We start from the raw sequence: 24173 nt of genomic DNA on the forward strand, positions 1-24173 counted from the left end.
CTATTTTATATCACCAAAATAGTATAGAATTTCAACCTCACTTCAACTTTAAATACTAAACTTTATCCACAATCACTAAATACTAAACCTCAACCCCAATCCCTAATTACTAAATCTAAACCCTAATCACTGAATCATAAACCCAAACATAATCTATATAATATTTTATAATATTTTATTTTTATGTAGAAAACATAGTATGGATCCTTCACAGATAGTATGGAAAACCTATTCTATTCCATTTATATTAGTCGAGCACCAATGTAAAATAGTATGAAGAAAATAAATTGAAAAAATGATCATGAATTAGACTCCTAACCTTTGTCCAACATTCGAACAAAATGAATTTCATATTCAGACGTGAAGAAATTTGTGAACAGTGTTATTGATTAAGAGATTTTTGAAAAAAAAAAAGAACAAATGGTGAAAAGGTTGAACCGGTAGATGTAAAGGATGTTTAGAATATAAGACAGAAAATGCATTGAATATCACAGTCAATTTTTTTTTAGTTATTCAATGAATTATGAATTGTTTGAAGGTTATACAATATAATTTCCCTTTATTATATATGGTGCAATAATTATTTATCATTAACTCTAATCTCACGTTACGTTAATATCAAGCACTTAACTAACTGATCACACTAATTGGCTTTGTTCTGGTGGCTAATTAGGGACATAATTCGAGTTTATTTTTTTTGTAACTTATTCGAGTTTATTTCTCAATATTATTAATGTATTTAGCTGATGTTGCAAAATCGACATGGTTAATGTATACTCCGTAATTAACTTTAATTTTAGTACATCTCCGATTATACACATGTAATTTATTGAATTGTTTTATAATGCCTATCTAAAGAGTCAGGTCCGAAAAGATTATGTTGAGCTAAAAACAGAAAAGAGAAGAAAATTTTGTGTAATTAATAGTTCATGAAAAAACAGTTCAAAAAAAATAGTTCATGAAAAAACAAGAAAACGTTTAGTGAATATCTTATCGATCTAGATATATAGTTTTCCTTCGATTTCAAGAAAACAAAAGGCAAGGACAAAGATTACCAAACTCGAAAATGAGCACAAACTATTTACCACAAATTTGTTTATGGGAAAATAACAAAATAAAGATTTAAACAAAATAATTTCTCCTTTTTCCAAATTATTTTCTCATACTAAGTAAACCAGTACTCAAATTTCATTTATAATAACAATAGTTAAGAGAAACAAATTAATACATAAATTAAGGCTTAAAGCGTTGCCTGCAAGAGTAGCAAGTGATCTCCAAGCAAGTCGTATCGATCTTCGTCATTGATCTCTCCTTCAACCTCTCCGCTCTCTCCACCTCCTCCCTAGCCTTCTGCCACATCACCCTAATCCCAAACTTAAAACCATTAACCAAACCAAACCGGAACTAAATATAGTTTAAGCTTCCTTACCTTGCACGAGCAAACTCAGCTTGAGCCATCTCCATCTCACGGCGAGTCAGCTCTCTGACTCTCTCCGCGTAAGCTTTCTCTATCGCCGCTAGTCTTATCTGCTCCGCTGCCTGCCACTTCAGAGCTTCCACACCACTACCTCCTCCTCCGCCATCGCTTAGATGCTCCACCGTCGCTGTTGGAATTGTACTGAGGCTGATGGAGAGTTTGAGGTCGAGATCTTGGTGGATCATAGATGGGGAATGGTGGTGATCGGTTGTTATAACTGTTGGTCGGAATTTCCTGACTCGAGATTCTGTCGACGGTGGAGAAGGCAAAAGCTGAAGCTCTTTGTGATGATCTTGTTGTTGTTGTTGCTCAGCCATTTTTTGGTTTTGTTTTTTGTTGGGAGCTAAAAGGCTGCTGTTTTCAATAAGTGGAGGGTGGCATTACCAATCACTTTATATGTAAGCTGCTTCGTGTCTGTGAACATATATATCCACCGAAATGTCGATTGCACCCTTTGTTTTGATAATTGCGTTCAAAATAATAGACGTGGAAATGGAATCTAGCTGAACTTGATAGTTGTGGAATCAACTCTGTGTTTTTCTATATATAAAAAATTAACCTAGCTAGATATTATAGATATGTTTATTAATAGACACTACAAAAGTTGTTGACAAAAAAAAAAAGACACTACAAAAGCTCAGCCAATGTAAAATTTTCACTAATTCCACATTACTAGTACTGTATAGCTCTTCCCAAATCTCGGCCACTTTTTTTTTTTTGAATATAAAATCTCAGCCACTTAACCATTTACATCCCTAGTATATATTTTGAGTTATTTGATAATTTTGTTTTATAGAATGAATATCTCGATAATCCTCTAACAAACGACCGCCGTACCATCATTATGTGAATTTGTTGTTAGCTCTGGCTCCATTGATTATCCCCATCGATAAGACGAAATGATTTGATCGTATAACAATTAGAACTTAGTTTCTTTAAACACCGACTTAGTTTATCTTATAGACGAATTAATATTTACCATTATCACGTTTTAATCTATGTTTTTAAGAAGAGAAATCATAATATAAACTAATAATTAGTTATATATATAACGTTGACAAAGATGGTTGGTTTTTCAAACATAACCATCATTATTCTCATCTATGATGTTTTTTTATGGATCATCAACTGTAAATGTATACCTACACATTTCCATATTATCCATATGTTTCGTTTGAAATTTGTAAATCACTTTCACGTAGGAAATAGTTTAAATAGTGTAGAGTAAGTCTGGTGTTTTAAACCAAACCCAAAACCCGAACCAAATCTAAACTGAAAAACAAAAATCCAATTAGACTGTTATAAAAAATACCCGAACAAGGACTAATAGCTAGGTATTTTTGGATTCGAATACAACCCAAACTGAACCGAAATCCAAATTAGGATCATAAAACATCTGAATTAGTTAAATCTATTTTTTTTACATATATTAGGCTAATTTAGGTATTTAAAGTTTTTAAGAAAAAAATAATTTGATTTTTATTCTTGTTTCCAATAATTTTAGTTAGTTTAACAAGTGTAACTAGTATTTTTTAAAGAATTTATATATTTTGAGTATATTTGGTCAATTTCATTATTTTTTTTTAATTAACTTTTAGACAATTTTATACATTGGTTATAATCCAATCCAAACGAACCTTGAAGGAATTGAACTAAACCTGACTAAAAAATTAATAAAACTTGAATAGAACTTATGAACATAGTACGAAAACTCTGAAAACCCGAATCAACCGAAACAAACCTAACTGGGAACCCAAGCCTAGTTTTGAGAATTTTTACTAAGACTCGAGATAAGGAGTCACCAAAGTCCTAAATTTCAGAAGGTTTATACCATGAATTTCATGCAAACTACTGTTATTTACGTTTGCGTTTATGTTTAAATAATATAGCATGTAAACGCAAACCAAACATGTCTTATACACAACGCTTAGTTAAGATATTAATGACATATATAACTCATAAGTTCAGATTGAAATTTCTTTATTGGTTTTGAAAAACACACTGGAGCACTTGGGTAAAGAGAGAATAATGGTCGACGGAGGGGTAGTTTTGTGAAATGAGGGTAGAAACGACTAATAAAGTCAATCAATCTGTAGATAAATTTTTCGTTGGATCAATGACAGAGATGGGATCATATGACGGATCACGTTACTGAAGCATGAAAGGCTTTTCAAAGAAATCCTTTTCACTTTTCATCATCTTTCTCATTTCAAATGTTATTATAACTAATAACTTTTGGGATTATATATAGGGTGGTATAAACATATATCTGTTTCTTTTTTCTATAAAGATATGGAAAATGAGAATGTGGTAGTGTAATAATTGGAGATGCACGTGGGTTAATGGCTTTGAAAAGCTAACAAGCTTATTGTACTACTAAGTACGAATATATTAGTCATTTAATCAAGTTCTCGTTATGAAGTTAAAAGGGGTTTCTTCTGAGTTGTGTATAAGATAAAAATGTAGTTAATGTTTTTTGTTATAAAAGTAATGAAAAATTGAATCTTTATTCATAACATAGAGGTTCATTATATGGGAGATTACACCGTCATAGATAAATAGAAATATTACAAATCATAATCTCTTGGTTATGAGCCATCCACAATCTGGTTCATAACACTCCCTCTTGGATGCCATAACCATTTAGAGCTTGCAATGTGATTTAATGTTGCCTCATTAAAATTTTACCAGGAAAACTCAATTGAGACAAAACCATGCTGAAGGAAAAAGAGTACAACACACATTATTCCTCCTGATTTGGACATTACTGAAGGTCCCTTGGACCTCTCCAATTTTTTGCAATTCGTGGGTGATGAAGATCTTGGGCAGAATATGATTCGTACTCGAACATAATAGTTGGTTCTTCTTTACCATCGGCCATGCCACAATCTGATCGAACATATTGAGTCATTGACCTCAAATACACACACACGAAATCTTGGATGATGTTGCTGTGATATGTGTGTACCATCATGTGTAAAACATAACCTGTCTGAAAACAAATCAATAAAACCAAATAACCCCTCTTTGAGTTGGTTAGTATAAAATAAATCAAAATCAAAGGCTTATTCATCGTCCTTCTTATGGACCAATCAGATCAGCGTCTAAAACAAGACTTATGCATCGTCCATCTCAGGACTAAATGGACTTCTTTATCGTCCACCTTTGGACTGAATGGATCAGTGTCCAAAACAATCTCACGCCTGTGTACTAGATAATGGGTGAGACTGGTGCATATTAAATCTCTTGAGTACCATTTTCTGTATATACTATTTGATGCACAAGGATTCCATTGTTAATGTACTCAAGCAGTAATCCCAAACAAAACTTTGTTTTCTAAGATCTTTCATCTCAAACTCTTTCTTGAGATATTCAACTGTTAGAGAAATTGTATCCAGAGATTCCTAGGATATTCAGATCATATACTTTGATGATTATCAATATTGTTCTCGAGAACTTGTTGTACTTTCAGCTCAACACCCTCTAGTACTTTCATTATCCAGTGGACCATATAAATATGCAGTCACTACATCAACTTGCTGCAAGTCTAATTTTCTCTCTTATATAGCCTGACTTATGAGAAATCTAAAAGTAGTTGCATCCACCACATGGGAGTATGTCTCATCATAATCTATTACTGGTCTTTGTGAGAATCCTTGTGCAACATCAGCTTTATATCTCACGATTTCTATTCCTTGCAAGACCCATTTATATCCACTGGTTTTAACATCATATGGCGTCTTAATCATATGGCCAAATACGCCTTTCTTCCTTAAACTATTTAATCCCACGTTTTCATTCAATCCAATCTGTTCTACGAGTGTGCACTCTTATATTAACGTGAGTTCATGATTCTCGCTTATATTCATAAATTCAAGTGCTACCTTGTATGCAAATAAATCATCTTATGTCGACATTCCTTATTGGTTCCATTATGTTCCAGACATGATATAATCGATTGAGATTCATTATTATCAGGACCTTTAATACTTTGCAGCTTGGCGTCCCAAGCTACATTGTTTGGTACCTGTACCTTAGAGCCGGCCGGCCTTATCTCCATGTCTGGGATGGTTTCCTTAGTAACCTCGGATTTGGATTTTGATTATCATTCTCTGCACCTTTCTTTTGTTTATGAGGATTCTTATCTTTTGGAACCTATTGGTCTACCACGTTTCATACGTTATCTAGACTCTGTAGCAACTTGACTGTGTCTCTTCTTGGACATCAAATTCGTTGATGCTTTACAAGCTGGTTTATATATGACTTAGTCATTTTTTTCGGGTCAGCAAATGTGTCTGGCATTTGATTAGCTAGCTTTGTAAATGTATAATCTTTGGACATCTATTTCACATTCTTTAGTCCGAGGATCTTGCCAAGACATCGATGGTTGATTCCATTCTATTTCTTTTACCATTCTTTTACCAGCTTTATTATTTTTCTCCTCCTGGTCTTAAAATAATCCATGTACCTGGCCTCAAATATAATCACCCATAGTTGGCTCAAAGTACTTTATTGTTGTGGGAGAATCATATCCAACATATATCCTCATCCTCTTTTTGAGGTTCCATCTTAGTTCTCTGTGGTGGAGCAATTAATACATAGATAGCACATCCAAATGTCTTATGATGGGGTATGTCTGGCTCTTGACCCGTTAATAATTGTGATAGGAGATATCTATGCTCACTAAATGGCCTGATGCGTATTAACTTAGGTGCATCTAAATTCTGTGTGGCCCAAGCTGTGAATGGGAGTTTTGACCTCATAAGTTATGGTCTATCAATCAGCTATTTGTGTTTTAAAAGATTTCGGCCAAGCCGTTCTTGTTATGGACATGTATCACATAATTGTCCACACTTACCCTCATGGACATACCATAATCATTTAAACGCTTGGGACATGTATTCACCAGTATAGTCTTTATTATGAAAAAAGGGCTCGTAGCCGTTTTACTGGTGATGGCCTAATGAGTTTCCCTTGTGCACATGCTACACACGTGAGATTCTTTGGGATAACTCTTCTTATCTTTTAATGTGTGCCTTTTGAATATCAATTTTCGCATCATGTTTGGACCAGGATAGCCAATCCGGTCGTGCCATAAAGTGTATATTTTCGCAGGCTTTTAGCCTCTATCATACTGATCTATGCATAGTCTAGGTCAGTAGAGAATGCAGGTATAGTCTTTAGGACTTATTATGGCATTGGGTGATTTTATACATATATCTGAAGGAACTCTTTGTTTCCTTCGCCCATTGTTTCAATATGGAAACAATTCATTCTTATATCTTTAAAACTCAATAGGGTGCTCTTGCTCTTAGAGCTGGTTGAATATAAGGCATCATTGATTTCTAGATGCATACCCTTAGGCAATAATATATTAGCCTAGCCATAGTTTTCTTTCAGACTGACGATACCTGATTTAATACTTATATTGGCATTTTCAGTGTACTCATATAGAAAAATCATTAATTCATTTAATCTAAGCAGACAATGTAATAGAAATAAATTCAAGGAAATAAAAATCAGAGAAATCATACAAGCAAAGCAATCACACAAATTTGATGTCGAAATCAGTTTATCAACTTGATTCTTTTAGGCAATCATAAGTCTCATATTCCATAAGATCATCTTGATCATTTTTGAAATTATTTTCACCATCTTTATAGACGAAGTGGGTTTCAGGATTCTTCTCTTTCAGACTCTCTTTGGGAGTCCTTCATATCTTAGTCCAATGGTTCCCCATTCCACATCTATGGCACACTGATTTGGTCGAGCTTTGTGGTTTAAAGGATATACCACGGCCACAGCCATAATGATTCCCACGGCCAGATGTGTTATAGTGGCCATGGCTACGTCCTTTCCACCCTCCATGGCCATGGCCGTGTGGTCTATCATTCTGGATGTAGTTACCTTCTTTTTTTCTCTGTTTCCTCCAATCAAATAGGGCCTTTGGTAATAGCAATGTTCTTTGGTGATCATATCTCGATTTTTTTTAACTCTGTCCACAGGTCTAGAGGATTCTCTATAGTCAGATACTTATCTTTGGGACTCTTAATAAGATGATGACTAATAATTAATATTGCCATGTATCAATCTTTCTCATTTGGCATTATCGCCTTTTGTGATTCATTCACCAAGTCCTTTGACTTTAGGATAAACTCAGTATCCAGTGCTCATTTCAAATAATTATCTCCTGAGAAATTTAGGGCAGCAAAATCCAAGTTGATTTTCGACATCTCAAATCATATATCACTCAATATTTAGGTATAATTTTCATGCGGCCTTACTCTTAAAAACAATCAATTCGGATTTCAATCTTGTGAGGACAATGAGACTATCAATCTTAAAGACATTTAATCAATCAGTCAATTTCTAGCAAGTCTCGGCAATACTATTTCTATGTGCTCATAATATTATGGTTTATCAAGACTAGCAAAAATGGATTCAATTAATCATGCAATTAGGGTTTAACAATCAATGGATTTTAGCAAGACTAGTAAAAAGATTTATTAATCACTCAATCAGTTTCAAGGCTGATTTTAGCAATACTTTTAGCAATACTAGAATATAGGTTTCAAGCATGAATTTCAATGAATCAGTTTCAAGGCTGATTTTAGCAATACTAGAATATAGATTTCAAGCATGAATTTCAATGAATCAGTTTCAAGGCTGATTAGTATTTAGCATAAACCATGTGTAAATAATTTATCTAGTATCCGAATTTATCAAACCTCAAAAACATATAATCAGATCAATCAATTTAATCGAACTTAGCATACAATCTTAAACCTCAAGATATTGGATTTTATCATGAATCTATCAACCTAGCATACGAATTCTCAATTCTCAAAGACATCCAAATCAGATCAATATAACCTATCATACGGATTATTTAGGGTTTCTATTTAAAACAGATCAGATTACAAAACTATCAATCCTAGCAGATGATATTAAACCTCAAGAATCATGCAATCAGATCATTCGGATTTTAAACAAGTAAACCTCAATCAATCTATCAACCTATCGGATTATATAACCAAAGCAAGCTAGCAACCTATCGGATTCAATCAATGTTTTAACAGGCTGGTCGGTTTAAATAATTTTAAATCAGATGAACAATTAACCAAGCAGGATGAGAAAATAAATCTATCAATTTAACGGTCAAACAATTCTAGCAACATAGCATCAGATTCAATCAGATTTAAAACCTTAATGATCAAAACCGAAAACAGTTTTGATTTCAAAATATTCGATTAGGGTTTTAATATGTGATTTGATAATAATAGTATAATTAATTCTGATACTTATATTATTTAGGGTTTATAGATATAGGGTTAGGGTTTATCGGATTTTAACTTGTAAAAACCGATTTGGGGTTTTAATCATGTAGGAACATGATTTAGGGTTTGGGGTATCGAACTTTTAGAGCTTCGATTTACTCAATTAGGATTTTTGATCTATTACCATATGGTTTTGATTCATAAAGATTAGGGTTTTAGGGTTTCATTCTTTATCAATCAATCCATGTTCGATTATGGGTTCTTAGGTTTTGAATTACCTTTTAACCTTAGATGATTGTTGAATTGGACCACCAAAGGAGTTGAGCCGCGAGCTGGACACAAACGGGACGCGAGCTGGAATGGATCGAGTCGCTTCTATCGGGTCGGGGACGTCCTTTGTTGCTTGATCGGGAACGCCTTGATCGTCGGACGCGAGCTGTCTGATGCTGTCGCGAACGAGGAAGAGGTCGCGTGCTGGAGCTGCTCTCGGGTCGCGAACGTCTGAGCTAGGATCAGGAACGCCTTGGGCTGAAGCTGATCGGGGACGCGAGCTGGAACAAATGCGGGAACAAGAGACACGATCGGAGTTTAGGGTTCGTCGGATCGCCGGCTAAGGTTAGGGTTTTAGGGTTTTTCGATTTGAGTATTAGCTTAGGGATTTAGAGTTTCGTGCTGATAACGTGTTATAAAAGTAATGGAAAAGTCTATCTTTATTCATAACATAGAGGTTCCTTATATAAGAGATTACACCGTCATAGATAAATGGAAAGATTACAAATCATAATCTCTTAGTTATGAGTCATCCACAATCTGGTTCATAACACTTTCTATATTTTCTATTGATCTGTTTCTTGATGTAATTCTGATCCTGATACTATCACAACCAAGTATTATTATCCTTTAAGGTTTCCAAACTTATGTTCCTCTTTTCGTGTCAGTATCTTTAATATTATACATTGTCTGATATCCCGTAATAACCAATATATGTGTATTCCTTCCATTTAAAATTCACCATCAAGAAAATCGTATGTCTTCGTTGCACCCAGAACTAAAGGCGTTAATTTGAACAATGGACACCATGCTACAACACACAAATTGCCAACATTTTGGGATAGACTACAAAGATATTATATCGATGACTTTGGATTCGAAAGCATGGGGAGCTAAGCATTGCTTCAAAGAAGATTTCTAGACTTCAAGATTTCTCAAATACTAAGAGAGCATAATCAGACATTAGATGGTTTGGCTAGGATAGCTCGTACTTTTCATCGTAGTTTAATTTTTGTTGATTGTTATTCCAGTCTAGATTCTCATACCACATTTAGTTTGAATAATAGAATAATTTTTTGATGTTAAGAAAAAAAACGCACAGCACATTTTAAAGTTTAGGTAGTCCGTCAAATATGGAGCTAATGGTAAGGATAATATCAGTTTGAGTGATTTGTCTTGTAGATTTATACTTGAGTTTAATCTTTAGAAATTTTTTCATATGGATATTTTCCTCGAGTCAAGATTTAATTGAAGCCTAAGTCCGATCCAATTATCCAAACCTCAGTATTATGCTTCTAAACATGTCACATGTAGTCCAGTTTCTTTCATTGTCGTTGTAATCATCTTTACTTTATCTAACAACTTTGTTTCGAAGGGATGCAAACCTATAAAAGTGATTGAATGTGAAAGTTAAAGAACTCAAAATGCAAAACATATATATCAAGAAGATACGTTAGAACGAACTTAGGCTTCAATAGAATCAATCTCAGCCACTTAATTATATTATTGGCAATTGTTAACATGTATATTATATCTTAGCAACTCAGATAAACTGTATGACTGAAAAGTCATCATGTGTATTTTATTTCAAGAAAAAGTTTGTAAACCCGTTTTAATGAACTTCACGTACACTTTGTCTCGTATTTTTTTCATTTTTATGATATTTGGCCCACTAGTTTTAGGTCGTTTTCTTTTAAAATGTTTTCTGCTATTTCACCGAAAACATTTTAGGAATTTCATGTTTAAAGATTAAAATAACATAGTTATAAAAACCAATTTATTTGACTGTCAATAAATTTTGAGTTTAAAATCCATACACTATAGTTTTCCATCAAAATAAAAAAGAGGGTAAAAGATGTATAAACTACACACTGAAAACCGTACTTTGGAACTTCACACTTCTGTCGATAATATAAGGCTTATTTGCTACCTAACCAAATTTGAAAGTAAAATTAAGTTGTAGATGACATTGATTTTGACATATTGAATAATCTAACATTTACATCCAAAGTGTGCCGGTTATACCTTTCCTATTTGCAGTTACCGGGTAAACATGACGTATCACAAATAATAAATTGTCAGGAATGACTAAGAACTATTTCATATGAAAGAAGAAAGAGACACCTACGTCACACGTTTATTAACCACATACATATACACTAAGTGTTATATTCTATATTGCCTAAGTAGTATATGAGGTTCAAACCACACCCACAATCCTTAAATATTAAACACTATCCCAACTCCAACTCCTAAATCCTAAATACTAAACCCTAAACCCTCATTGCTAAACTCTAAACTCAAATATAAACTATAAACACACGACTGAATGACAGTAAAATTAATAGATAAAATAGAAGAATTTTCAATAAAGAATGTATTCCATATCACCGAAATAGTATAAGACTCTAACCCCACACAAAACTCTTAAATACTAAACTCAGCCCCAACTTTTAAACACTAAACCCTAAACCGTTATCACTAAACCAAAACTCAAATGTAAACTATATTATATATCTATAAAAGTTTTTAATAAAATTAAAATCTGAAACTTGTAAACAATATTTTGTGATACTAAACTATACTATATAATCATCTGAAAATAATATATAAGAGAAATTTGTGTGAATCTACACTTGTGTGGATGTAGTTTACGAAATGATAAAATTGACTTTGTAAATGCTTAGTTTTGATAATTACACGCATAAGTATGAATGATACAATTACAAAACATACCTCTTGCTTATTCAGGAGTTCTTCATATTAATGTTTAATTTTATTTCATTACAAATCACAAATATTAATAGATATGAAACAATGATTAGTACGCATTATCATTCTAAACAAAATAGAACATTTTTCTCAAGCAACAAATAAAATATAACATGATAAATAGCATAGTACATTAATATGAACACGTCAAATAAGATAACCGTAGAAAATGAAGGGCCCGAGAGACTGTTATATTTTATAAATATAGTATAGAAATATATGTGTATAAGAGTAGACTATATCATAAATAGTACAGTAACATTAAACAAATATGTACACAATATGTAAGTATCTCATTCCTAGTATTCACCAACCATGATTTTGAAATCACATAGTCGCCTTCCTCGACTTCGTCATCTCCTCCGTCTTCGTTAATGTCCACTTCTTTACCCAATTCCTCATCGTCTTACTGGGTGTGGCTTCCTCACCTACTTCCTTCTCTCCTCTGTCGTTGTTGCTTTGTAGTGGCATAAATTGTGGCAATTGGATAATCAGCGAAGATTCACCTCCGCGACGATACCATTGCACACGGTCTCTCTCTCTATCGGAAAGATATGCCAAGTGGAGCAAATCTTGAAATGAGGGGTTGAGCCTCTCCAATTACCACGATTTACTTTTGTTACATTAAATTTTTTTTTTTCTCTGCATTTTTCATCGCTTGCTGCAAAAGACAATATGACTATGTTACACACAATACATGTGATACACACAAAAAGTAGGGCAATTGATCATATATTAAATTACAATTTGTTTGATAGCTATACAATGCAATTTCCCAATAATATAATTGATACCTTTTGAACCTCACATTATCAAAGATAAAAATGTATATTATTGTTCTAGTTAATTAAGAAATTGCAGGCATAATCCGATATTTTCCGGATCAATAAAGACCAAAAATGTTTAATTAGTTTTGAAGTACAATGATTCAAAATATTCCTGGTTCTCTTCTTTTGAGATGATTGTTGGGCAGATAAAGTTAAACTAATATTGAGTCATAAACTTACACGAACTATAAACTAGGCATGGACATTTACTAACACTAACTATAAACTGGCATGAAAATTTCGGGTATCGGTTCGGTTCGATATTCCGGGTATATGGCAGTTTAGATAGCGGGTAGAAGATCTATTTATTACTTCACTTATTTTTGGTTTGAGTTCAGTTCTAGTAGGTTTGGATTCGGTTCGGTTCAAATAATAACAATAGGAACCGGAAAATGCCTGGAAAATTCAGTTTTCATTCGTTTCCGGTTCATGTTCGATCATTTCGGATAGTTCGAATAATTTAGGTAAAATATCAGGTATTTTGAGCAAAATATCGAATAATTAGGATGATCCGGATAAAAATCTCAGGTATTTTGGATAATATCCGAACATCTTTGGATAATCACAGATATTTCAGATAAAAATATTCTTCACCTTTAAAACAAATCATGTAAACTAAGTTTTTATTTGATTGTTTAATGAGAAGTAAGAATAAGTACAATGTTTTGTTCTTTTATACGAATTTGGAATTTCATGAATGTTAATGTTTTAATTATTAAAGTCTTCAACACAACTGATCATATAATAATATTTAAATAAAGTAAGAAGTAGACATAAACAATATTTTTACCCGAAAATTTATGGTTGTGAATCCTCTGATTTGTGAGTTGCAAAAAAACTAATTACGACGTTGTTTTATTAATTGCTTTATTAACAAAATTTTGGTTCACATACAAATTTAGATTTGGCCGATTCATTGGGTTGTCGATTTCCAGACTTTAACCGGTTCAACTTTAGATGGGTATTAACTCAACCCGGAATAGTTTTCGATTTGTGGTTTAACCTGGTCCGACCGATGGTCCGATCGGGAATTAAGAACACTGGAATATAGAAATATAGAAACTATTAAGGTATTTGAAGTTTTTGGTCTGATTCCAGTTTTTGATATTTTGGTTCGGTTCTGCTTCGTGTCTTCGGTTCCGGAATTTTTTTGTCTAGGCCTACTATAAACCAACGATCTGTACCGGAAACGGGTGGATTTTACTCTCTCGCCCTCTCTCTGATAGTTTCCCGCTACATTTTCTGAGTTGATAAGAGGGAACAGAGAAGATTTCGCTGAGTACAATAGAATCTCTTTGACAATCGACTTAGAAGCTTCCATGAACAACGCTCGAGATCTCGCAGTCGTCTCTACTTCTGCAATTGTCGGTGCTTTGATTTCAGCTCTTGCGTTTCGCTTCTTCTCATCAAACCCTAAGCCCCGAAGATCTGCTTCCACCGAAATCTCCGCAGTTTCCAGAAGATTCCCTGGTCTCGATCCTTACAGCCCTTTGAAGCGAAATGGGTTTGTCTTTAAATTGTCTTCTGAGAGCTCGAATTCTTTTTTTTTTGTTCTTATAGCGAAAGCTTCCAACTTTATCTCTCTCTCGAAGATGATTGATAGACTTTGCTTTGATTGCTGCGAAGGTACTTATCATGGGATGATTATTTCATGGCGATTGCATTCCTTTCAGCTGAAAGATCAAAGGATCCTAACAGACAGGTACATGTTTTCTTGTAGGTTTCAATTGAGATTATGTTTGCTTTAGTGTAAGTTCTAAGTAAAGTTACAGCCTTAGGTGAATACAATCTTTAATTGAGAGTCATGAAATGTATTTGATTCTATGAAGATTGTGGTTTATATGTGAGTTTTATGTGTCTTGAAATTTTTTGTTGTAACTACCCAATATATAAAGTATGAAATCATTCAAATATTTATGATGATACAGTTTGCTATCATCGTTTTTTAGGTTAGAGACTCCGTGTTAAGGTAGCACACTGGCTGATTAGTGTATTTTGTTTGGACGTTAAGGTCTAAAAGGTTAGAAATTTGAACCTGAGAATTGGACTCAAGGCTTACAAATTAGATAATGTTATATAAGATGCCTTCCTTTTGTGACAGTTTTGTATATACTTTTCTGATGGATCATATGATGCAAAAAGGGTTGTATCTCTTGTTCATTCTTCATTTTTAGAGATGCTGCAAATATTCTAAATTGACCATTCTTATGCTTGGGCAGGTCGGTGCGTGTTTGGTGAGCCAAAATGGTGTGATTCTCGGTAAGATTACTTTTGTCTTTTGATATCTTTTTGAACAGTTATGAGAAAATGGGTTCTGTAGGGATTGACATGAATAAAGAAGTTTCATCTCATACTTATTTAAGGAATTGGCTATAATGGCTTTCCAAGAGGTTGCTCGGATGACAGACTTCCATGGGCCAAGGTATGACAAACGCATGCCTTCTGTCACAAAATTGTTGTACTTATGTAGTCACTAAACTGTAGAGTAAGGGTAAAAAAGACGATGAAATGGTGGAAAATGAATTGTCTACACTTTTTCTTAATTTTTCTGCTGCCAAATTTCAGAAATCCAAAACTGGGGACCCATTGGAGACAAAGTACCCGTAAGTACTAATTTCAAGTTATAAATCCTCATCCTGGTTCATTGCTTAGTTATTATGATGTTTCTGTTTCTGTTTTTTGCAGATATGTTTGTCACGCTGAAGTCAATGCCATTCTAAACACAAACCACGCATCTGCGGCTGGCCAGGTTAATCTCTTTGAACAATGTTTTCTTGTTTGAGCCAAAGGACCAAAACAATATTCTATGCAACAGCTATCTAGTTGAAAATGCTATCTATTTGCTGTAGAAAACCAAAGACTCTCTCACTTGCAAAGAGAGTGAAACAGCTATTTGCCATAAACAATTTGTGTTCCAAAATATTTGGGTGTTTGGATAGTTCACTTAAGTTTGTTGGTCTTCCTCAAACCTTTTGCAGAAGCTTTATGTCACAATGTTCCCTTGCAACGAATGTGCAAAGATTATTATACAGGTTTGTTCTTCCAACAACTCGTATTGATTTTTCAATTTTGGATCCTAATAAGTTACTGGAGGGGCAATGTTCTATTGCTAATGTCTTCATATCAAACACCAGAACCTGAGTGATCTGTTTAGACCTGTTAACAGTAATGCAAATAGCTTCGTTTTGGTTTTCGCTGTTGCAGTCTGATGTTGCTGAGGTAATATATTTTGTGGAAAAGAGATTGAATGACTCAGATATTGCCTATGTAGCATCTCACAAGCTCTTAGCCATGGCCAACATCAAAGTAAGGCCCCTTACATTAATCAGTTGATGACCTTACACTAGAATGATTTGTTTTGGGGATCTTGTTATGGTATCTAACGCTGTGTTAACCAAAATTTTCAGGTTAGGAAACATCAACCAGAGATGGACCAGATCTTGATCAAGTTCGAAGAAGACTTACTGTGACCAGGGACCTAACTGGTTCTAATTCAAACAGTAGGAGCAAACCTGAATACATATTCACTTTAAGACTTAGCTCTTTCTTCATTTAGTATTCCTGTTTGAACGTTTAAACACAAATTCAAGGACTTTTGCACAAACAGATAGAGAAGCATTACGAAACCAAAGACAAATTTATCACAAAGAAAGCTTAGACTCGGTAGTTTTGAGGGAGAGGCATAACACCGTCAAAGAAATCACCAAAATAGCCAGGCGGCTCATGTACAAGTCTTGCAATGATGTCTCTGAGAGTGATGAGTCCTTCAAGGTTACCTGAATCATCCACCACATACATCCTATGGATCTTCTCTGCGTCTAGCATCAAAATCAGCTCCTTCAGCGTATGGTTCTTAGTGCAAGCGATGACACCACTCAGGATAGGTGCTGATGTATCCCCATGCTTCTCCAGATGCTCTCTAACCGCTACTAAGAAGTTCTTCGTTGTGATTGACCTAAAACAAATGACCAAGAGAAAGCATTGATGATTGACCAATGCCGCCAACATGTAATAATATTACAAAGTATTATTAACCTGTAGTCATGGTAAATCTCAGGTGCAGTGAGGAGAAAGTGAACATCTCTAAGGCTAATGTTGCCTACTGGCTTCTGACTTTTTCTTTCAACGACGGGTATGCCTCCAATTCTCTTTCTCCTCATCAGCTTGAACGCCTGAAGAACTGGTTCATCTTCATATATCTGAAAAAGAAAAAGGGTGATGGGATGTTTAGAAGAAAAAAGAACTCAATGGAGCTATAAGTAAGGATTTCAAGCTGACCTTTATGATATGATCCTTTGACATAATGGGAAGACCGACTTCAGAGAGAGTTTTGACACCCCAATCCTCAAACCAGTGAAGCCCTGCGCATTCTGCAAGCATATGGATAACTCCTGACTGTGTGATTATGTTCTCTATCTTTGCTTCGCCTAGATCAACAACTGGGATGCTCTTCATTTTGTACTTGGAAAGAAGCAACAGCATGGTTAAAAAGGAGTTGTCTTTCTGCAGAGCAAGGAAGGGTGCCCATCTGAATGTTCCAGAGATATCTCGAACCTGTCAAGAGAGAGGAATATCAATATGCGTTTCAGCAAGTGACAAAACTTGTGGGGGTTGTTACTTCACCTTGGTGTTCTTGTATAGCTCTGAAGAAGTAAGGACCTCAAAGAAGTTTCCAGAAGTTACAGCTGAATCTCCGTTATCCAGGATAACGGCGGTGAAGTCATGAGAAACTCCATTTGAACCTGCAACAGCAGGGCTCCTTGGAGATGTTGGGTCCAACTGTTTTTAATAAAGTAGACAAGTAAAGCAAATACATGAAATTTTAGTTCACTCGGTATCACAATCTAGTTGGTACCAGGTCACCTCTTGTAGTTTCATGAAGAAGGTTAGAAGAAACACTGACCTGATGCAAAAGCCAGACAACAATGCCTGGAAACTCCACAATACCGATGTAGCGGTCAATCCAGCTGGCGTCTTCAGGCGCGTCAACATCTACAACAGGAGCGCTCAAAACCTTGAGTTTCGATAGTGTCTGAACAGCTTCAGCCAAGCTTGTGTCTGATCTTAACTCGATGTCTACACAGGAAAAGATATCAGCACATGTCTGAGTTAGCAGAACTGAAGCAACTTCTGATAAACTGTGATAAGAATAATGCAATATATAGTTTTCCAAGCAAAAGAGATACAATAAACAATGATAAGGTCCCAAAAGCTTAAGAGAGAAACTGTTTTCAATATTCTAAATTGGCAAGTTCTGACTTGAAGAACTTTCTTTAACTTAGAATTTTAATCCAGACCACATAGCCAACTACAATTCATCAACACAGACTTATTAAGAGATCATGGGACCCATCAAGGATATGATATTATGGTGGTATAAACTTCTTAGATCAATCGTTTGTTCAAAAAAAAAAAAAAACTTCTTAGATCAATCAACATACTTTCCTTTTTTTTTTTTTTGAAACACGAACATACTTTCCATATATCAATCAAATATCTAATCTTTCATAAAACAACATGAGCATCCTTCAAAAAAAAATTATGATCATATATCTAGATACGTCTCTATCAAATTGATTCTGGCGCAAACTCAAACCAAAGCTGATTCAAACACATAAGAGTTGACCAACTCCAACTAAATACCTTGTGAATGAGAGGAGAGAGGGAAAGCAGAGACAGGGATGCTCTCGAAGCATGCGTTGAGCTTCTCGTTAGGGCTGAGCTGCGGCTTCTGCTCATCCCAGAGATCTTCCACACGCATCCCTAGCTTAGCTTCCGGGCTCGACACCTCACTTCGATGCCCTAAGCTCTCGCTCCTCACTATCTTTATCTCCGGCACACTCGCCATCTTTCCAACAACACTGTAAAGGTACCGTCTTTTTTCTCCGGCAACACCAAAATGATGACAAAGACCCCTCTCTTATGATCCGTCAGAAGGTTTCTACAATCTTCAACTGTAATAGGGATTGAAGTATACCCATTACGATCGCGACACCATAGTATAGTAGAGATCTCGCTGCGGAGAATAATTCAGAAGAAACAAAAGACCCCCCGTGTCTTTAATGTTTTGAATTATACCCAATATGTTATTAATTGATCAAACAAATCCATGAATTTTCTATTGGATCATAAAGATACGGGCTTATTTGAAACAAAATGGATTTATTGGGTGTAAATTATAATTTGTTTTCTCGTTGCCTTCCAGTCGTTAGTGGACAGGGTACGGTAGACTGGAGTAGTTGTATTGTACTCCTTCAAGTACACTCGAGATCTGAGTCGTTGGATTGAAACCTGTTAACACGTGGAAGATCGACAGGGATTGGTCGCGATAGCGGAAAGCAATGAGTATCATAATATGTCTCCTTCTGTGAAAGTCATGCTTATCTGTATCATCATCATTCATCTCATCTTTAATACTACTTTTGTGTCCGCGCCAAATATTTAATTTATTTATTTGGCTTAGATCATTATGCCGACCTGTATAATGCGGATAACAATGTTAATGATTGGTGCAGAAAGAACTCCGGGCCTGATGGGTTCACAGCTTCCTTTTATCATCAATTCTGGGATGTTTATTGTATGGTGAGAAGATTCTTTGTCAGAGGCGCATTAGATGATGGCATAAATCATACCCATATATGCCTCATCTCAAAGTTCCAAGGTGCTTCCGATGTATCTGATTTCCGTCCTATCAGTCTCTGGTCCGTTGCATACAAACTTATCTCTAAAATCATGTGTCAACGCCTTCAACAATGTCTTGATGGAATCATCTCTGAATCACAAGCAGCCTTTGTACCTCGTCGTCAAATCTATGATAATATCTTGGTTGCTCACGAATTGATCTCGGCCTTATCGTCAAAGAATGATTGCTCTCGTTAGTATATAGCAGTCGAAACTGATATCAATAAAGCTTATGATCGAGTGGAATGGTCCTTTTTGGAAGCAACTATGCATCAGTTAGGTTTTGATGATCGTTGGGTGGCCTTAACAATGGAATATATAAGATCTGTTTCCTACTCAGTCCTTATCAATGGCCTCCCGTATGGTAACATCAAGCCAACGAGAGGTTTACGACAAGGTGATGCAATGTCTCCATATCTATTTCTTCTGTGTGGGGAAGTTCTCAGTCAAATGTTGGACTATGCTCAACACACTAATCAGCTCCAAGGCATGAAGTTAGCTTGTCCTACTATATCTCATCTATTCTTTGCCGATGCTTTTCTATTTTTCTGCCGTGCTACTCTGCAAGATGTAACATGTTTGGCCTCGATATTTGAGCAATATGAAAGGATCTCGGGTCAAAAAGTGAATTATGATAAATCTTCTATCATATTTGGTAAAAGGATTGACACTACAATACGTGCTCAAATTCATCAGGTCTTGAAGATTCTTTCAATTGAGGGTGGAGGTAAATATCTGGGGTTACCAGAACAGTTCAGTCGTAGTAAAGTCTCAGATTTCCATAGTGTGGTTCAAAGCATGAAGAAGCAGCTCTCCCCATGGTACAACCAATATCTCTCCCCTACTGGTAAAGAGATTTGATTAAATCAGTCTTACAAGCAAAACATGTGTATCCTATGAGTTGTTTCCTCCTTCCTAAAACGGTTTGTGATGAAGTTAATTCTCTGCTATCTGGTTTCTGGTGGGGACAGAGTGAAGGGAAAAGGAAGATTACTTGGATCTCGTGGAAAAGACTATGCTTACTTAAGAAAGAAGGAGGAATGCGTTTTTGTGATCTGAGGGCATTCAATGTGGCTCTTTTGGCTAAGCAGGCCTGGAGAATTATAAATAATCCTCAGTCATTGCTTGCTAGGCTCTATAAAGGAAGATACTTTAACTCGTCGACATTATTACAGTCGACAAGTTCAACTAGTTCTTCGTATGGATGGAAATCCATTCAGGAGGGTAAGAACCTTTTAAAGAAATGTATGGTTTTGCAAGTAGGGAATGGTAGGACAATTCGAGTTCGGGAAGATCTTTGGCTGCTAGTTCTCCCACCACGTCGAATGGAGTCGCCGTGTCTTCTACCTAATATGATAGTATCATAACTCATAAATCAGTCTACAGCTACTTGGAATGAGGAAAAGTTAAATATGTTTCTTCAGCACGAGGAAGTTGAGTTGATTAAGATTATTAGGTTATCAAAGTATAACCAATCTGATCAATATGTCTGGCCTTATACTTCCAATTTGGATTACTCTGTTAAGTCTGTACACTGGACTGCCACACATGATTTTTCGGAGGATGATGCGATAGTCCCTCCTGAAGGATCTGTTATTTTGAAGGCGCAAATCTGGAATCTGGAAATAATCCCAAAAATACAGCAGTTCATATGGAAGGTCATTTCAAGAGCTCTTCCTGTCTATGTCCAGCTATGTTCTCGTGGAATCAATACGGATCCAACTTTTCAGCATTTCTGTATGGAGGATGAGACAATCAATCATGTTCTTTTTCTTTGCCCTCATGCTCAAGCTACCTGGCGATGTTCAGGTCTTCCTCTATTCAATCTTCAGTCTTCTAATCTTGAAGAAAACATATCGGCTTTATTCGCATTTATGAATAATGTTGATACTTCTAAAAAGATTTCCAAGTTCTCTTTTTTGGGTGTTATGGTATATCTGGAAATCTCGGAATGAGTACCTCTTTAGTCAAAGGAATGTTCATCCAGTGGAAGATATTTATAGAGAGTCATCAGCCAATGATGAATGGAACTCTATTTATGTTAGTAAAAAAGCTTCTCCGGTCCTTAATCTGAAACCAACTACATGGGATCCTCCTCCTATGGGTTGGTTAAAGTGTAACTTCGATTCTAGCTTTAGAAAAGTAAGTAGCAGAGCTGGGATTGGGTGGATTATAAGAGATGCTAAATGTGTGTTTGTGTGTGTGGGTATGGTTCGTATAAACAACGTCTCAACTGCTTTCCAGGGAGAAGCTCTTGCTTTATTGTATGCAATGCATCAAGTGTGGATCCAAGGATGGAGACAAGTCTGGTTTTAAGGGGATAGTACGGAGTTAAATCGTGTTGTCAACCAGGTGGTTCCTCATCATGCTAAACTTGGTAATGTGCTTCATGATATTCGTCATTGGATGTCTTTATTATCAGAATGTTCCTTGGGTTCTGTCAATCGGGAAAAGAACATGGCAGCTGATGCGTTAGCCAAATCTATATTAGAAGAACAAGAAGATGTCATATGTTGTTTAATTCCTCCTCCGTGGTTGATAAAATTCTTGTATTGGCCGTATACTATTTAATATCAATGAAATGTTGTTCAAAAAAAAAAACTATCTGAAAGTGTATTATCACACCTCTATATGTTTTTTATTTTGGTTCACGAAACGGAATTCTAAAATTTTGGTTCACACAAATTTTTGTACATTAGTTAAATAAATGATAACTTGTTTTAGTTACAGCTAGTGCGGCTCTGAAGCTTGAGAAAGACCAGCTTTAGTCGCCAAATTAGCTTATATATATATTTATGAGCATCATAAATACCAAAACATGCATGTATCCTAGTGATTTTGTGCTTTTTAATTGAGTTAAAAGTTCTCGATTCGAAGTACATGCGCCAACAAAAACTTTTTTGCTTTAGGCAATAATCTAGACTGAACCGGGGCTGGTTACAGCTAATGATGTTTCACTTCAGTGGTAGATGCAGCACAAAATTTTTGAGGTAGCAAATTACACATAAATATTAAAACTAAGATTAAAATGTAATTTTTAGTTGAAGAAAACAGTTAAAATTTGGGCATGTTACAAAGAATTTGAAATTTTTATGGGAGAAAGTGCCAGCAACTTAGTGTATGTACATCCGCCATTGTTTCACTTTGAAACTCAAGAGTGTTTTAGAAATTAAACAAAAAAGATTTAGTCAGCTTATTAGGGATTTATCAGTCTAATTTATTAGGTTAGCAGAGCCGTGATTTATGCAAAAAGAAACATTGGCTTAGTCGCTTAGAGCATCACTTTAAAAATAACACTTAATTACATGTATCTAATTATTTACTAATCTTAACGAATAAAAATGATCTATATGGGTTTTCTGAATATGAAGAAGATGAAGTATTAAACTTGATTACATAAGACAAAGGAGCTCTAGTATATAAGGACCCACGTAGAATAATCTGGAATCCTTTTCCATACATCTAGCATATACAATTGGAAAGTTAACTAAGCTGGATATAACGATAAGAATGAATCAAAACGATTATGAAGGATTAACGCTTGAGTCGTACATCCAGCTTGTTTTGTTGTTTCTCTATTTTTGCCTTTCGACCGTTGAACGAAGAGGTTTTAACTTCATGGACTGAGGTTGAGTTATCTTGGGCTTTAGCTATCGGAGGCCCTAATACCTTAGGACTCTCATTCCCCCCTCAAACTTGTGTAGACAGAGGTGTCTACACCAAATTTGTTTCAGAGTTCAGTGAAGGCTCGACGAGGTAAAGACTTAGTAAAAATGTCTGCTAGTTACTGTGAAGCAGTTATGTGTCTAGTCTTAATCAAGCCCAAGACTACCTGCTCACGAATATAGTGATAATCTGTATCAAAGTTCTTTGACTTGTTATGGAGAGTCAGGCTTTCACTCAGGTATACAGCCGATAGATTATCACACATCAGTATGATAGCTTGGTCTTGAGTAATACCAATATCACGAAGAAGAGAGGAGATCCAAGTGAATTCTTGAGCAGCAGGCCCAAGGGCTCTATATTCCGCTTCAATAGACGGCTCTATATTCCGCTTCAAGCAGAACACAGAAAACCGATGTTGATCATCTAGTTTGTTGACAGCCAGCCCAGTCACTATCATAGTAAGAAGATAGAAGTAGTTGAGCATCTTTCTTAATGTGAAACCCATACTCTAGTGTCCCCTTTACGTATCTAAGAATCCTCTTAAGAAGGCAGAAGTCTGATACCGTAGGAAGATACATCCTCTGACACAAAAAGTTCACCGCATACTGAATACGTGTGATCGTTAAATGCTGCAGTTTCCATGCCAAGCTTCTGATCTTCAAATGGTGTTTCGTCGACTTTTTCTAATCGCTGAGGAAGAGGCGTTGGCATAGGATTGCAGTCAGACAATGATGCTTGATGAAGGATGTCTTCAGCATAAGCTTTCTAATGGAGCAAGAGACCATCTTTATAGGACTGAAACTATATTCCGAGAGAGTAGTGAGGAGTACTAAGGTCTTTCATGGAGAACATATCACTGAGTTTCTGTAATAACTGTTGGAGCAGGCGAGGACTACTTCAAGTCAGTAATATATCGTCTACGTAGAGAAGCAGAAGCAATGTCTCATTATTTTTGTGATTGGTGAACAAAGAAGGATCAGACTTACTACAAGTGAAGCCAAATTTGATTAGAAAGTGACTGAATGTGTTAAACCATGCTCTAGGAGCCTGTTTAAGACCATAGAGTGCTTTGGTTAGTTTACACACATGATTAGGCTTCTCTGGATCAACAAAACCCTGAGGTTGATACATGTAAACAGGCTTGAGCAACTCTCCATGAAGAAAAGCACTAGTGACGCCAAGTTTTCTGAAAGACCAATCTTT

General features: G+C 35.5%; 3 protein-coding genes across 5 annotated transcripts; 1 reads left to right on the forward strand and 2 right to left on the reverse strand.

Moving 5' to 3' along the window:
• Positions 1-1121: 1121 nt before the first annotated feature.
• LOC106374966 (zinc finger protein SHOOT GRAVITROPISM 5-like) lies at positions 1122-2081 on the reverse strand. 3 transcript variants are annotated; one of them, XM_013814879.3, is made up of 2 exons: positions 1430-2081; positions 1122-1347 (listed from the first exon to the last, which is right to left on the reverse strand). In XM_013814879.3, the coding sequence occupies exons 1-2, from the start codon at positions 1792-1794 to the stop codon at positions 1314-1316; spliced, it is 399 nt and encodes a 132-aa protein (XP_013670333.1). In that variant the 5' UTR covers positions 1795-2081; the 3' UTR covers positions 1122-1313. The 3 variants fall into 3 exon arrangements, with proteins under 3 accessions (XP_013670333.1, XP_013670332.1, XP_013670331.1); XM_013814878.3 differs by having other exon boundaries at positions 1122-1350; positions 1430-2080; XM_013814877.3 differs by having other exon boundaries at positions 1122-1363; positions 1430-2050.
• Positions 2082-13799: 11718 nt separating this feature from the next.
• Positions 13800-16254, forward strand: LOC106376557 (deoxycytidylate deaminase-like). Its single transcript, XM_013816653.3, has 9 exons — positions 13800-14127; positions 14250-14325; positions 14843-14882; positions 14987-15045; positions 15189-15226; positions 15309-15372; positions 15602-15655; positions 15828-15929; positions 16031-16254. Exons 1-9 carry the CDS (start codon positions 13943-13945, stop codon positions 16091-16093), a joined length of 681 nt encoding a protein of 226 aa, XP_013672107.1. The 5' UTR covers positions 13800-13942; the 3' UTR covers positions 16094-16254.
• On the reverse strand, positions 16147-18670 carry LOC106376556 (SNF1-related protein kinase regulatory subunit gamma-1). The gene is made up of 6 exons (XM_013816652.3): positions 18267-18670; positions 17527-17699; positions 17247-17402; positions 16902-17177; positions 16659-16822; positions 16147-16578 (listed from the first exon to the last, which is right to left on the reverse strand). The coding sequence occupies exons 1-6, from the start codon at positions 18469-18471 to the stop codon at positions 16278-16280; spliced, it is 1275 nt and encodes a 424-aa protein (XP_013672106.1). The 5' UTR covers positions 18472-18670; the 3' UTR covers positions 16147-16277.
• Between the last annotated feature and the right edge of the window lie 5503 nt (positions 18671-24173).

Source organism: Brassica napus, chromosome C1 (assembly GCF_020379485.1).
Source record: "Brassica napus cultivar Da-Ae chromosome C1, Da-Ae, whole genome shotgun sequence".
Lineage (NCBI taxonomy): Eukaryota > Viridiplantae > Streptophyta > Magnoliopsida > Brassicales > Brassicaceae > Brassica > Brassica napus.

What these genes read in the sequence shown, in the direction of transcription:
- LOC106374966 (XM_013814877.3), bottom strand. Translation starts at nt 1,794, where the DNA reads ATGGCTGAGCAACAACAACAACAAGATCATCACAAAGAGCTTCAGCTT. An exon ending in GCTGAGTTTGCTCGTGCAAG is followed by an intron (nt 1,364 to 1,429) that starts GTAAGGAAGCTT and finishes GTTTGGGATTAG; the next exon opens with GGTGATGTGGCAGAAGGCTA.
- LOC106376557 (XM_013816653.3), top strand. Translation starts at nt 13,943, where the DNA reads ATGAACAACGCTCGAGATCTCGCAGTCGTCTCTACTTCTGCAATTGTC. An exon ending in CCATTGGAGACAAAGTACCC is followed by an intron (nt 15,227 to 15,308) that starts GTAAGTACTAAT and finishes TGTTTTTTGCAG; the next exon opens with ATATGTTTGTCACGCTGAAG. An exon ending in TAGCCATGGCCAACATCAAA is followed by an intron (nt 15,930 to 16,030) that starts GTAAGGCCCCTT and finishes CAAAATTTTCAG; the next exon opens with GTTAGGAAACATCAACCAGA.
- LOC106376556 (XM_013816652.3), bottom strand. Translation starts at nt 18,471, where the DNA reads ATGGCGAGTGTGCCGGAGATAAAGATAGTGAGGAGCGAGAGCTTAGGG. An exon ending in AGCTATACAAGAACACCAAG is followed by an intron (nt 17,178 to 17,246) that starts GTGAAGTAACAA and finishes CTCTCTTGACAG; the next exon opens with GTTCGAGATATCTCTGGAAC. An exon ending in CAAAGGATCATATCATAAAG is followed by an intron (nt 16,823 to 16,901) that starts GTCAGCTTGAAA and finishes TTTCTTTTTCAG; the next exon opens with ATATATGAAGATGAACCAGT.